Here is a 13754-nt window from a genome sequence, read left to right on the forward strand (position 1 = left end):
TGTTTTAGAGCAGTGGGACAGTAGTTGACTGTAACGGAAATTCTCCGTCCAATCTATTTCCTGTGTTGTGTGCAAGCGTCATGTTCACATCTGCTTACTGTACATCACACAGTGGAGTGACTTCTCGTAAGCAGTCCTGTGCTTGTGCTTAAAATTTGAACAGGCTGTTCAAACAGTTGTGTAACAACTATTACTGTTCAGGCATGTTCAAGTCTAAAACACAACACAAGATGCACTAAGCCTGCTGTGTCTTGTTTCAGCCACACAATAATAATATCTGACAGACCCATTAGCCTGGAGGCACAGTCTGGTTTTCACCTGAGATGCACTCTGCGTGTCTCTTGTTGAATATTCCTAGAAAGCAGGCCTAGTCATTGATGGAATAATTGGGAAAAACAGATATTACTCACATACACACTACACTGCATATAAATCTGGCCTTCAATATGACTGAGAAAAGTTCCACTACAAAAAGGTAACCGGTAACTGAAACGTGTTTTCAAATAACAAAGAACTCACCATTTTAGCTATCATCATGACATACGGCCCAGCCTGCTGGTTGACAGCCAGGATATCGAGGAGCCGCACGTACCAGAAGATGATATTCAGACAATAAACTGTCCTGCCAGGGACGAAGGCATCACCTCCAGCCAACCTCAGGCCAAAGCCGATGAAGAAGATCATGATGGCCAGAAAGTCGGAAACATTAAAATAGTCACTGAACCAAACTTTTATCTTCTGGCTTATTTTGCCTGCTTCAGACATGAACATCTGGGTCAAAAAAAGAGGGGGAAACCGATCAGTTCACAGTCTCTGGGGAAGTTAATTTGCAAGACTACAAAGAGAAAATGGTATCAGAAGCTACTGCTGGTGTCTCACAGCCATATGAATAAACATATTCACTATTTTTAAATCAAAGAGCCCAGCATTGATAATTCTTAAGAAGTCTCACACTTCTGTTCCACATACCTCTCGAATTTTCTCAATGGCAGAGGTGAAGATGTAGAGGATGACCACCCACTCCTGAGGAGAAGGCCAGTCAGGCATTTTCACCAGGACCACGTACGAATAGAACATCAAGAAGCCCAGGTAGAAGAGCTAACAGTGAGAGACACACACAAAGAAGACTCATAAAGAACTCTATAAATATCATGCAAAACATAATTTGAAATGTAAAGCATTCATTCCCCCAAGAATGGGAATGAGACAGATTTTATGTGTCCAAGATAAGTTGAATATAGATGATAACTGAAATGTGTTGACAAAGAGCCTCAAAATTCAGACTAAATTCAGAGGGGCTTCCTCTCTCTGAAATATTTTGAGACAAGATCATTTGAGGCCCTCTGAAGGGGCTGAACCTCATCATGGCACTTTGTAGCCGGGAGCAAATAGTCTGCCATTTTCACTGAGGCCTCTGAGCCCTCAGAGCTCAACTGGTGGTTAGCTGTGTGGATAGGGACTGTGTGACAGAGAGAAATTTCATCTTCTCCGTCTCAAGTGAAATTCACAGTTCCCAACAAAGTCTGCTCTGAGAGGGGAGGAGTTGGGGGGGGGGGGGGGGGGGGTTCAGGGGATTATATAAGAAATGAGGATGGGAATTTTTAACCAGCAACTGATTTTAAAGCAACATCTATCAATATTTTTATAGAAATGCTAGGTTAACTAACTGTGTACGATGTGGTAGCTCTACAGAGAATTATCACCACCCCTGCACTTCTACAGTCTTTTAAGCATCTTTTTATTTGTTTGGCTTTATGGCATATTGGCTGTACAGTACAGTTCAGGCTAGTCATAACAACTACTACTATAAGGTGATGTCAGGAATGTTTGTTCGTCAGCCTGTTTAGTGGATCATCTGCCTCCTAATGGCCGAAATCAAGTAATGCAGCTTTAAATCACAGGCGTCGTCATGCTAGCCAACATCAAAAGCATTAGTCTATTACTATTACATGGACTGCCATCAGATTTTGTACAGTCATGTTCCCCAGAGGAGAAACCATCCCCTGACTTTAGTGCCTCTAGTGCCACCAGCAGATTGATATTTCAGTTTTACTGAAATAGCTTGACGAATATTAGTTTGAATGCCATGACTTAAGATACAGATATCCATGGTGTGAAGAGGATGAATCTTAACGACTCTGGTGATCCCTTAAAGGGCAACTCTGGGATTTTTTAACCTGGGTCTTATTTTCCCATGTTTTTTCGAGTGTAAATGATTGATAGGGACAAAGATCTTTGCGATGGATCCACTACTGAGCAACAACAATATACCCGGCAACCACTAAACAGCTGCTGCAATGTAGCTGAACAGTGCTTTAAAGTACACCCACTAAAAGTGCTTGTTTTTTCCCACAGGTTCAGATTGTTATTATAAGCATCTGACAACATTATGGATAGGAATCCTACAGAGATAGACCTCTAGTTTAAAGAGTAAGATCCTGACATATTAATCTGTTTAAAGCCACCAGAAAAAAAACAGTAATTTTATCTTGCAAAACATGGGAGATGCTGACCTACCACTGCCTAATTCGGGTAGTTTTTCGTCTGTGTTATTGTGTGACTTTCAGTAGAGGAAACTGTATTCAGATCCTCTACTTAAGTAACAGTACCACACAATAACACAAACAAACTGACTGAGGCAGCAGCAGGCGAAGTTTGTACAAAAGAGCACACAAAGAGTGTGGGAAAGCTTGAAAATGTCCATATAGGCAGGTTAGGTCATCTTGGATTAGGTGAACCATTTAAAAAAAAATTGGTGAACCTTGACATGCAGTGTGTGAATTGTTGGAAAATCAGCCCTTAACACTCCCATCTGATGGATAAGTCATTGCTGCAGTTCTGCGCTGAGGTGTTGAAACTGGGATGGAAGCAGGTGCAGCAGATGTAGATAAGCTCAGGCACAGGCTATATTACATAGACTAGCAGTTTCAGTGATGTTATCAGCACCTCTCAGTCTTGAAGAGCCTGAGAAACAGCCCTGTCCAGCGCAGCAAATAAAACCCTCAATGACGGCTCCCAGAGAACCAGCCTCAGGCTTGTGTATATAAATAAACATAGTCTACACCAGGATGCAGGAAGAGAGACTGCGACTGGATTCATTTGGGAAAATTCAGAATCTACACGTGAACCAGAACAAATACATCTCACAAGTAACTGAGCCGTTATCGCTACTTGCACGTCGTGGAGTGGTAAATATTGTATGATCGTGTTCCCTGAGCTTGCCTGTAGGCGGTGTTGAGATAATATCTGTCCCCGGTGAGAGCCATTCAGTGCTAATATACTCAGAGTGAGAGAATGTGTTTCTATTATTAGTATCTAGCCACTTTCTGTGTGGGTGCCTGATAAGGCTGCACCTTGTCCCCTCTCCTGTTTGTGGTATTCATGGACAGTCACAATCAGATGTCTGCTTCAGTGACATTAGGCTGGTTTTTTTAACATCTGAGGGCCTTATTTGCCCATGAAAGTAAGGTAAAAGGTTTGACCACTGATCAGTTGCCAGGGTTTCAGTAAAACAGGTTTTATGTACCATGCAGGTGGAGACAAGTATAAGCTATTAAGCAAGTCTCTGTTTTCACCAATAGCTACAAGTCTAGTTAACGACCCTACAAAATCTTTATTCTCTTCAGGTTGGCTCCTGAGAGGATCTCAGTGTCAGGTAACTACTCCTGGGTTTAAGCATCCTCCCTTTGTGGCTCCTTTTACCCAGATAAACCACCAAAATAAATAAATAAATAAATAAATAAAAAATGGGTGGACGAGTGTGTATGTATGCGTGTGTCCACTTCTGTAATCTCCATACCGTGTTGGACCAGAACTTGACAATGGGAGCGTGGTAGAAGGCATAAATTTTCCTGGTTAAGGGCAGCTTTCTGGAGCGAATGTGCGTCTCCATGTCATTTTTCGCCTCCACATGGTCGTGGGATCTGGTCTCCTTGAACACATCCTGCAGAGAAATTAAAAAGGCCCAAATTAGACAACAGCAGGCCACAATGTGGAGAGAAAATGAGAGAAAGAGACAGAAAGAAAGTCTGAGTCAAGAGGAGAATGTCACTGAAAGAAAGTGGAAAAAACTGAAGCACATAAAAAAAGAAATTTTAAGTCAAAAGAGCAAAAGTATTCATCAGCAAACTTTTTATGTGAACATCTGTCTTCCTACTCTTTTATTTCACTAAAGAAAAACAGCCTGTTCACAGCTCATTAACCATTTAACAGTAATTTAACTATAAAAAATGGACAACATTTGATCATCTTTAAGACTTGTTGAATTTATACAAGTTTTCAAAGATTTATTACACTGTTGGGCTGCCAGACTGCTTTGAAGGTAACATATTTCAGAAAAAGACAAAGAAAATTAAACCAGAAGAGAGATGAGAAACTGAGGAACGGAGGGTCTGAGTAAACCTAACCATTTGGATGTCTTCAGCTATGTTCTGAAAGTTGTTCTCACTGTCCTCCATGGTCATCTGGTGGTCGTCCTGACTCTGAGGGATGTGAGCCATCTCAGCCTTGGATTTGTACTCCAACAGCAGGATGGCAGGAGGCACCAAGATACTCAGAATCACCTAGAGACAAACAGACTCACGCTCACTAAGTACTCAATTTATTTTGCCTTTCCTCTCAGTTCATTCACAAATAGTTACAGTGTCATAATGTGATACAAGCAAAGTCTTGTTGGGGCTGAGATTGGCATTAGATATGGAAGAAGACCTTTGTGTAAGATGCTGGAAAACAGCACCTGTTGCCAACATTTCACCAAACTTAGATACTGAACCGTTACAAGATGATCAGTGCATACATTACGCTGTACCTAGCCAAAGATTTCTCACTGCTGAACCTCAGCAGCCACTGTAAACAGAAAGCAAAGCAGTGATTCCAGCACTAAGATAGCTTTTTGTTCGTTACCAAAAATAAAATCTAAATGGAACATGAACCTTGTACCAGGAGTTCTTGCGCATGTTCAGCCGTCCCATCCACATGTCTGACAGCAGCATCTGGGTGCAGGTGTGAGCCACAAAGGGCCGCAGGTGGGAGGAGACGGCCAACTTCAAACAGGTGGAATTGCTCCAGTTCTTCAGCTCATAGGTCAGCAGCTTCATGGCCATGGTCTCATCTTGCCTGAATGACTGCTCCAGCAGGTCGACTGCTAACGTCCCAAACTCACTGAAAAACATCAGTGCAATCAGCGAGGCTTCTACGTTTACTTTCTGACAGAAATTCAAACCGTTTTGTTGCTATCTGACATGCGTCAAAGCCACAGAGATACTTACTTTGAATACTGCTTGAGCTCCTCTGACGTGTCGTCCACCACGTCGCTCTTCTTGGCCTCGTAGCCCATCGACCGGCAGAGTTTGCAGGCCACCAGTGCCTTTGCCATGTTCTCCTCGCCGTGCTGCCAGAAGAATAGTGACATTTTCTGCCTCTTCATCAACACAGCCCACACCAGGAGCTCATTGAAAGGGTAGGGAAACCGCCGTGTCTCTGGGTCGTCTATGTCCACAATCTCTTCTTTGCTCCTCTTTTTGTTCTGCTCTGCGGAAGACTCCAGCTAGGAGGAGAGGGAAGGAACAGAGAGAGGGAAAGGAGGAGACAGATGTCATTTTCTCCCATTAACAGCTACTCTCTAAATGCGGAGACAGATTTTTTTATCTCTGGAGGTCTTTGTGTTTAGGCATGTGGGACGCTTCAGTCTAAAGGAAGCCATGTTCTGTTTAGGGAAAAGCAGGAGTTTACCTTGGGTTTGTACGGCTGAGCGGTCTTGATGAAGTGGTTGTGCCTCGTCTTCTCCTTCTTGTCAGCCTGCATGCTGAAAGACTCATGAGTTTTCCTCAAATGAGAGCCAGGACCTGATGTGTGGCGTCCCGATCTCTGTGTAGGACACGGTAACATCTTTACTGACTGTCTTTCATTGACTTTTAATACAGTTCACAACAGATTTAAATGCCTAAAGTCATTAGTGCCATTCATGAAATGTTACTGTCATTATTATTATTATTATTTTTTGAAATGCAAGGTTTTAACTCCAGTGCATCACACCACTTTATTTAAAGTTAAAACACAGACAGAAATATCAAACATTAACACCATAAAAGACATTTTGGGCATTACTACTAAAACACTCCAACAGTTCGAACTCACCCTATTGTTGCCATGGAGATTGTTGTAAATTATTCGGAAGCGTTTCCTGGTATAGTTGCACCTGTAAGTCCCGCCCATCAGGTACTCTATAACCAGCCCCACGTCAATCAAAGTGATTTTGTAGTTAGGAGGCAGATGGCTCTGTAAGAGGGCACAGAAGAAAAAAAGTTTGTAAATGAAGTTGAAAAGACATTTGTGGGTAAAATTATATGAAGTGGGTTGACTCTACCTGTTTAACATCTCTAACCAGATGAAGCAGAGTTGGGTTGTTGGGAGGTTGTTTCTAAAATAGAGGAAGACAAAAAAGGCTTTATAATGTGCAAAGACAAATATAAATATATATTCATATGTAATTTATTCAGTGGTTGGTGCATGTTTCATAATGTTACCGTGTTGTAAAGCTCCTCCAGCCGACTGATTGTCAGGAAACGGTGCATGCTCACACCATTTTCAATGAGCAACTTGACAAAATCCACCCTGTCCATCACAAGTGCATCCAGCATCGCTTGCTCCAGAGAGCTCACCTACACACAAAGATATACATGCTGCCATGAAGCTTATTTTTATAGTAAATAATTATTTATAAAACAAACACAATTAGGGCAAAGACCACAAATATGGCAAAATCACAAAAAAACAACACACATTAAAAAAATATAAATAAATATAATCTCTTATTTAACCAAGAGCCAAGAGTCCCTGAGTTTGAAAATAAACATAAGCACTGAGGGCAGCTTATGAAGACAACTGTAATAGGGTTCACGTTACAGTCAAGACAAGCATTTCATGGCAGCCTGCCCGAGTCCAGTCCCCTGGCTCTTCAGACTGGAGACTGTGGTCAGCAGAGATTCTGGGGCCATTCAGTCCAAAGGTTTGGAGCAAAGCAAACATCTCTGAAAGCTGTGGCTGACATGCACACACACCTACACACACACACACACACACATACACACACACACACACAAACATGCAGACGTACCAGGAGCTGCTGTCCGTACACAAACACATGATTCTTGGCAATGTCTACACGGTCCCAGGCCAGAGTCAGGACCAGCTGATCGAAGGCAGATGCGTTCGTGCCTGAAATACACAGGTACAACCACGTGGAGACACACACACACACATAAACAGATATTAATTCCCAGGCAAGTAAAGCCTTATTAACCGTGTATTTCCTGTTAGCCAGCTAGCAGGATTAGAGGGGGTTAGTAGAGCAGGGCCAGGGCAGTAATACAGTCAATTACACACTAATACAGCAACTGAGCAGATTAGACTACAAAGTAAATCCCTGTTCAGTCTACTGCTCTCTTCCATGGTAATCTGCCTTATTGTCCTCTAGGATCCATCTGAATCAAATGATCATATTCACTTCACACAGAACTGATTTCGTGGCCGTCAAACAAGAATCTCAATGGCAAACTGATTGAAAATCTATTGAGTGATTTCACCAGATAACCCTGGGTTTTCAGGAAAGCAGTCTGCTTAAAAACTGTATTCTACAGTACGTCCAGGTCTTAACAATGACAATGTCAAACTTCCCATTTAATAGCCAAAGTGCTAAATGAATTGTATTGTAGCAGAAAATGGAAAAATCTCTAAGCAGCATTCAATATTCTTTAAAAGACTTGAGAGCTTTTGTACCCCTGGGTCCTTTTGAGGATGAGTTACTGTTTCACCAAGATGAATGCGGCTTAGGCCGGCAAATATTTGCCTGAGCGGACATTTCAGTCATAGTCCTCAGTTTCTCTTTTCAACGTCAGAACCTGTCTCTCCAGACTATCGATCAGCTGCAGTCACTTACAAATTCCTGGCTTTTGTCTAAATTAACTGAAATGAGGGTGAACAACCAGCCCTGCAGTGTATTTGCTGCAACACCCACCTTTCAGGTAAGGAATTTGTTCTATACTTGAAATGAGAAATGTCTGTGTTCAAATAACAGCTCGTCAGAGTTACAAAAAAAAAATTATACAATGAGTATTTTTCTTCTTTTTCTTCAAATTGTATTCACACCAAATACATTAAATGGATGTTCCACAGCGTAACAGAAACAAAGAAAGAAATGCTCAGGTGAATGTTCAACTTTTCCTCTAACAGACTGCTGAGAGACCGACAGTGCTGGAATAAGGAGGCCCCTGTGAATGTGAGCAACATGATCTCCTGAGGAACAGAGAGAGGAGGGCACACAGAAGGGGAACTCTGCTCTCAAAGCATATCTATATCAAAATGAAAACATTACAAAGTCTTGAAATCTCAATCTCCCAGTGCCAGCAACGTCAGCATATGAAAAGAATGAATCAACTTTATATGACGTTTACTCTCAGTTCCTGGATTAGAGAAGTTTGGGGGTCAGAGAGGAGTCATCCACTAACCTTGGAGTAAAGCCCTCAGAATGGCTACGTCAATGTCCTGGTGCTCCTCGGAGCTGATGTGAAACACAGTGATCTGTTTTCCAAGAAACAAGATAGCACTTATTGTCAAGTTCCCACAGACATCATCCACATCTTCGAAGAGTTTGCGACATGTGATACATCAATTTATGGAAACTAACAGTGGGAGGATCAACTGATGAGAGTGATGTGTCAGAGGTTCTTTGTGGCTGCACTTAAGCTTCATTCAGTTCAAAGCTGCTCAAAGTTCTCCTTTTGTGTTTGGTTTTCAGGAATTTTTATTAAATGGTTCATCTCTGCGAGTTAATGCTGTTGCATTCACTCTCAGTGAAATAGAAATAAACAAAATGAATCGAAAAAAAAGACTGGTGATCAACAAAGTGTGAATGAGCAGGGATTTACCAGTTCTTTGCTCTTCATGCACTCCATCAGAGTCTGAAAGAGGTGGATGGCATCACTCTGGCTGAAGTTGAAGGTTTTCTTAATGGTTGCAATGATGTCAGTCTCCACTCCATCAGGAAGACCGCTGTTGAAATACAACACAACATGGCTAAAGTCAACACTGCGGAAACACACACTGCTATAAAATGCTTTACAGGCTTCATCTCAGCATGTGTCCTTTTTAGAAATCCCTCAGCAACACATTGAAGTTCTCACTCATTACTCTGAAGTGTGAAGCATTACAGACCAAATCTAAACGTCCTGTCCACAATACAGAAGAGTATGTTTTGTCTCTGTACACTTTAAGCGAGGTGTTGTCAGTCCATTTAGGTCTACAGATCAAAGGATACATTTATCTGAATGTGACCTAAGTTCTATGCTCCATAGCCGACTGTTAAGTAACTTTAAAAGGAATGGATAAACCTTAATATCTTAAACCACACATTCTGGATCTGTGCATGTTTCCTGTGATTGCTTATTATAAATCCTCTTGTCTTTTGTGTGAGCATGCTTACAGCTGGACTGAAAAATCCTAGTTTGACAGAACTGATGCAGTTCATATTTGTCATTCAAAAAAACATGCCTGTTAAAAAAAAAAAAATGTCATTGGCTGATTAAGCCTGTCAGCAGATCACTTTTAACTGCGCGCTGTCATAAGTTCAACTATTTTCAACTCTTTTATAAACAGACTGGGTTGTTAGAAACCCTTCAGGGACAGGAACAGATCAGAGCCACTGAAAGAACAAAAAAAGATCATTCTCTACACCAAAGTAAACGATTCATCAATAACAACATCATGCTGCCATATTTTTAAAATCTTCTAAATTTAACAACTAATTTTAACCAGACATCTAAATATTGTCACACCTGAAACCTCGACATTACTTAATCTACTTCAGTTCTCTCCTTTTCTATCATCTGTCTATATGTGTATGTGTGTGTGTGTGTGTATAAAAAAAACTGTAACTTGGAAAGCCTTGATTTTCTTTCCCTCCACCCACCCCTGCCCTCTGTGTTTGTGTGTGTTTGTCGTACCCTCCCTCCTCTGTCTGCTTGTGGACGTAGGCCAGTATATCAGCAGCACGGCCGGTCCCCTCGCACACCACCACTGGGACGGGAGGGCTCTCCTGAAGGTACTCCAGCACAGTCAGGATCACATTGGGACCCCCCTCAAAGATCAGGGCCACAACGGGTACACCCTGACCAATACCTACAAGAACGAAGACAAAGAGCCTGCTTAAAGTTTGGGTTTATGTGACAAAACTCCCCTTCAGCTCCATTGTCATTCATCTAATACAGCTCCACCCAAGTGACAGTTTGTGAGACGTTGAGATGATCATGCCCAGCTCACTGTTATCACCTTGTTCCCACAGGCAAAGACAAACTGACACTTATAATGATTACATCTTAGGGTTAAAAGCTATCTGAAGGGTGTGTCCCAGTGTATGTAAATATTTTTACATGAACTGTATAACACAACCTAAAATCTATCACATCAGACTTTGCTGGAGTCTAAAATCATACAGCAATACATGACTTTCAGAGATTTAAGACTGTGAAGTCTTAAACATCCCAGCTTCTTCAAACACCATCTAAAATTTCCTTAAGTACTTAACATGGCCCAAAAGAATGGTATTCCCAAGCAAGTTCTAATAAACACTAAGGTTATCTGCACACACAGTATTCTGTGATCCAGATCTGACCGTTAATGGCTGCTAATGAATCATTTTCCAGGCAATCTCAATCTCAATGCATGTTTCATGTATTGAGATTGAGGTTTAACCTCAATCTCAATACATGAAGATTCTCAATACATCATGTATTGATGAGGTTTAACCTCATCAATACATGAAACATGCAGATCATTTGTTTTTTCCAGGAAGAAAATCATGTCATTCTCTTTGAACAAGTCCTAACGTAACAATCTGGAGCCAGTACAAACTAGAAAGAGGGAAGGAATTTGTCAACTGCATCGCCTCTGTTTAATGTAAGTAATTCAAATGCAAATGCTGTTTGGAGTAATTTGACTTGGGTAATTGTAACTGCTGGCCCCTGTGGTGCATTGTTAATCTTCTGTCAGTATGGGCATTTCATCTTAAGGGAGTCACCCAAGAATCTGCATGTATATTATTAATCAATAATAATAAACGCATAATAATTAATTGCCCTTGTCTGTAGTTAGTAATGTGTGACCAGTCAAAAGTCAAACAAGTGGGAAGAGTTATGTTCCAGTCTGTGGGTGATACTGCCTTCAAGTTCACTTCTGAGTACAGGTCAATTTTTAACACTTCAGGGAACTTAAAAGTGACATTACTGGGATTAATGCATACCATTAGAAAGTAATTGAGGAAAGCATAGCACAGAGATTAAGCTTAGTTTTTCTTGTCAGAAGGGGGCACTCTGTTAACTTGGATTTGATGCACGGGGACACAGATTTGGGACATTTATGAACAACACAGTGTGGTGTTAAATATTTCTAATATTTAATTTAAAGCCCTTGACAACAAAATGACAAAATAATATTACTCAGGACAAAATAAACTCAAACTACTATTTTTTTCCTATGTGATGTTAGGGATTTCAGCATTAAATGGTAAGTAATTAGAGGACAGAGGCCCCTTGATGTTTCTTTTTTTTTTTTTTTAGCTTTCTGAGACACACAAACAATGTCACTGCATTATCTCAGAAGATCTCCAACCTGCTTTTGCAGATCTAGTTTCTGAGGAATCCAAGCAACAGAAACTGGTTTGCTTACGTGCATGTATTCTTTGGAGGTTGATGTGCTTCTCCAGGTCACGCCGCAGTTGGACCTCAGCGCCGTACTTGCCCACTGTCCCATCATCCACCAGGAGGAAATGGGAATGCAGATTGTTGAGAACATTTAGTTTGCTGAGAGGGTTCAGTAGTGTCTGATAGGGAGCGATAATCTGTGGTGTGGAAATTAGGAAACGGCAAAGAAAAAAAAAGAACAAATAATATGACTTTTTGCACCTAAAGAAAATTTTATGAGTCTGAATTTCAGAAAAGTACAGTCAGAAACAAGGCTGTAACAGTTGTGTCTTACATCTCTGCCGATGAGATCGTTCCTGTTTTCAATGACTCCCCAGGGTGCGATCCCGATAGTGCAAATTTTCTTGGATGATCTGGAACAGTGCTCTTTGAGAGCATCACCCACATGCTTTGCCACACCTTTGGGAAGGATGCAAGAACCAATCGATAAGCGTTTTATGTTATAAATCATTTTTAGAAGTGTTACATCTTTTATGACCACTTCACCTTAAGAGTCACACATCACTTAAAATTCATTACAAAACTTAGCCCTCAACTTATATATTTGATATAAATCAGTGACCAATAAAAGTGGGCTACATACTGCAGAACCCATTAATTATGCATGAGAAAAGAAACAATTAAAAAGCATCCATGACCAAATGGAGCCAGTCCACAACAAGTCCACAACAAGTACATTAGTCCTGGAGATGTTTGTGAACCACAATCCTCAGCTAATGGATCTCATGGATTCAGCAGTAATTTGTGAGCCAGGAGACCATCCCAACTGGCCAGGGTGCCAGAGAGGCTTTAAAAGTAATCACTGGTCTGGGTAAATGACCCTGTGAGCAATGATTTAAACACTATGATCAGACCGCACCATCTTAACGCTGTGCTGTGGCTGCAGACACACCTCGGTCACCACACACAGCCAAATGACACACTCAGAGCCTGGTATTACAACTTGTGCTACATCAGCGCATCGCACTGATGCTGGCTGTTTGTTTGTGCAGGTCTGTGTACAGTGTGGGTGTGAGTGAATGTTCTTTTAGAGGAATCTTCAATTAATATCTATAGAGAGCAGAGTATGTGGCTGCTACATCTCTTCAGTTACGTCAGTGCCATTTTTCTTCAGTTTAGGGTGGTTTTCATTTCACTCAGAATCCCCTCATGGTTTGCTGATGTAGATTTTCAGCTCAAACAAGTTCACAAAGTGTTACTGACACAAAGCACATAAAACACTGCAATGCTAATATCATCCGACCTGCAGCCGACATTCTGATATACTCCTGTAAAGAAACTGTAAAATCCCTAGACTCCCTTGACTTCAGCCAAGACATTTTTATGACTTTCCCTGTCTGGAATCCACTGACGTAAATCCAACTGTATTTCAGAAACTACACATTCAGCAGGGGAACTTTGCCCTCTTCACAGGATGTAAAGGATAAATTAATCTCTGACTTTTTCTCTGACTACATACCTGTGTTGACCCCCCCAGTGAGAATCCAGGCCCCGGTGGTGACTGCAGCTTTGATGAGGCCCTTGCCCACCACCTGCTTGATGCGTGGGTGCAGATCAAAATTCTGAACTCCTCCATGGACAGAGATGAGGATCTTGGGAAGCTCCATATGCCACTCCTTCAGCATCAGCCGCAGGATGCTTTCCGGCCGCGAGTCGTGGGACAAACGCACATACTGCCCATGTTTGTACAGACACGAGGGAAAGCGAGTTCACATTGACACACACATAAAAAACACAGGTGTTAGAAGATGGCCAACAGCATCCCACATGTCTACTAAGCCACAAAGTTAATCTGTGTTTGTAATGTACTGACTGGGCTCAAATATAATTTAAGAGTGGGTTAGTATTTTGTTGCTTAAAGATCTGAACACTGTACCAGTAATACACACTGGAGATCAGCTTTTCCCATGATCCTTTTCATGTACAGTTATTACTTAGTCAGGCGGGTAACCGAAGACAGTTCAACATGATTCATTCATTTATTTGAATTAATTTGTCAAA

The 13754-nt window shown here is 41.4% G+C and overlaps 1 protein-coding gene across 3 annotated transcripts in view; it reads right to left on the bottom strand.

Moving 5' to 3' along the window:
- Positions 1 to 13754, bottom strand: part of trpm7 (transient receptor potential cation channel, subfamily M, member 7) — a 36614-nt gene that overhangs the window by 12975 nt on the left and 9885 nt on the right. For 2 of the 3 annotated variants that reach the window (XM_041040683.1, XM_041040674.1), the window contains exons 5-21: positions 13213 to 13426; positions 12028 to 12152; positions 11719 to 11890; positions 9999 to 10173; positions 8925 to 9048; positions 8505 to 8577; positions 7115 to 7215; positions 6525 to 6659; positions 6365 to 6418; positions 6136 to 6276; positions 5731 to 5865; positions 5268 to 5545; positions 4932 to 5160; positions 4407 to 4562; positions 3800 to 3943; positions 970 to 1098; positions 520 to 771 (exon numbers count right to left, since the gene is read on the bottom strand). In XM_041040683.1, the coding sequence (XP_040896617.1) occupies positions 520 to 771; positions 970 to 1098; positions 3800 to 3943; positions 4407 to 4562; positions 4932 to 5160; positions 5268 to 5545; positions 5731 to 5865; positions 6136 to 6276; positions 6365 to 6418; positions 6525 to 6659; positions 7115 to 7215; positions 8505 to 8577; positions 8925 to 9048; positions 9999 to 10173; positions 11719 to 11890; positions 12028 to 12152; positions 13213 to 13426 (2637 nt within the window). Of the gene's footprint in view, positions 1 to 519; positions 772 to 969; positions 1099 to 3799; positions 3944 to 4406; positions 4563 to 4931; positions 5161 to 5267; positions 5546 to 5730; positions 5866 to 6135; positions 6277 to 6364; positions 6419 to 6524; positions 6660 to 7114; positions 7216 to 8504; positions 8578 to 8924; positions 9049 to 9998; positions 10174 to 11718; positions 11891 to 12027; positions 12153 to 13212; positions 13427 to 13754 lie in introns of those variants that run through there. The other variant, XM_041040691.1, reaches the window with a different exon arrangement.

Source organism: Toxotes jaculatrix, chromosome 1 (genome assembly GCF_017976425.1).
Source record: "Toxotes jaculatrix isolate fToxJac2 chromosome 1, fToxJac2.pri, whole genome shotgun sequence".
Lineage (NCBI taxonomy): Eukaryota > Metazoa > Chordata > Actinopteri > Toxotidae > Toxotes > Toxotes jaculatrix.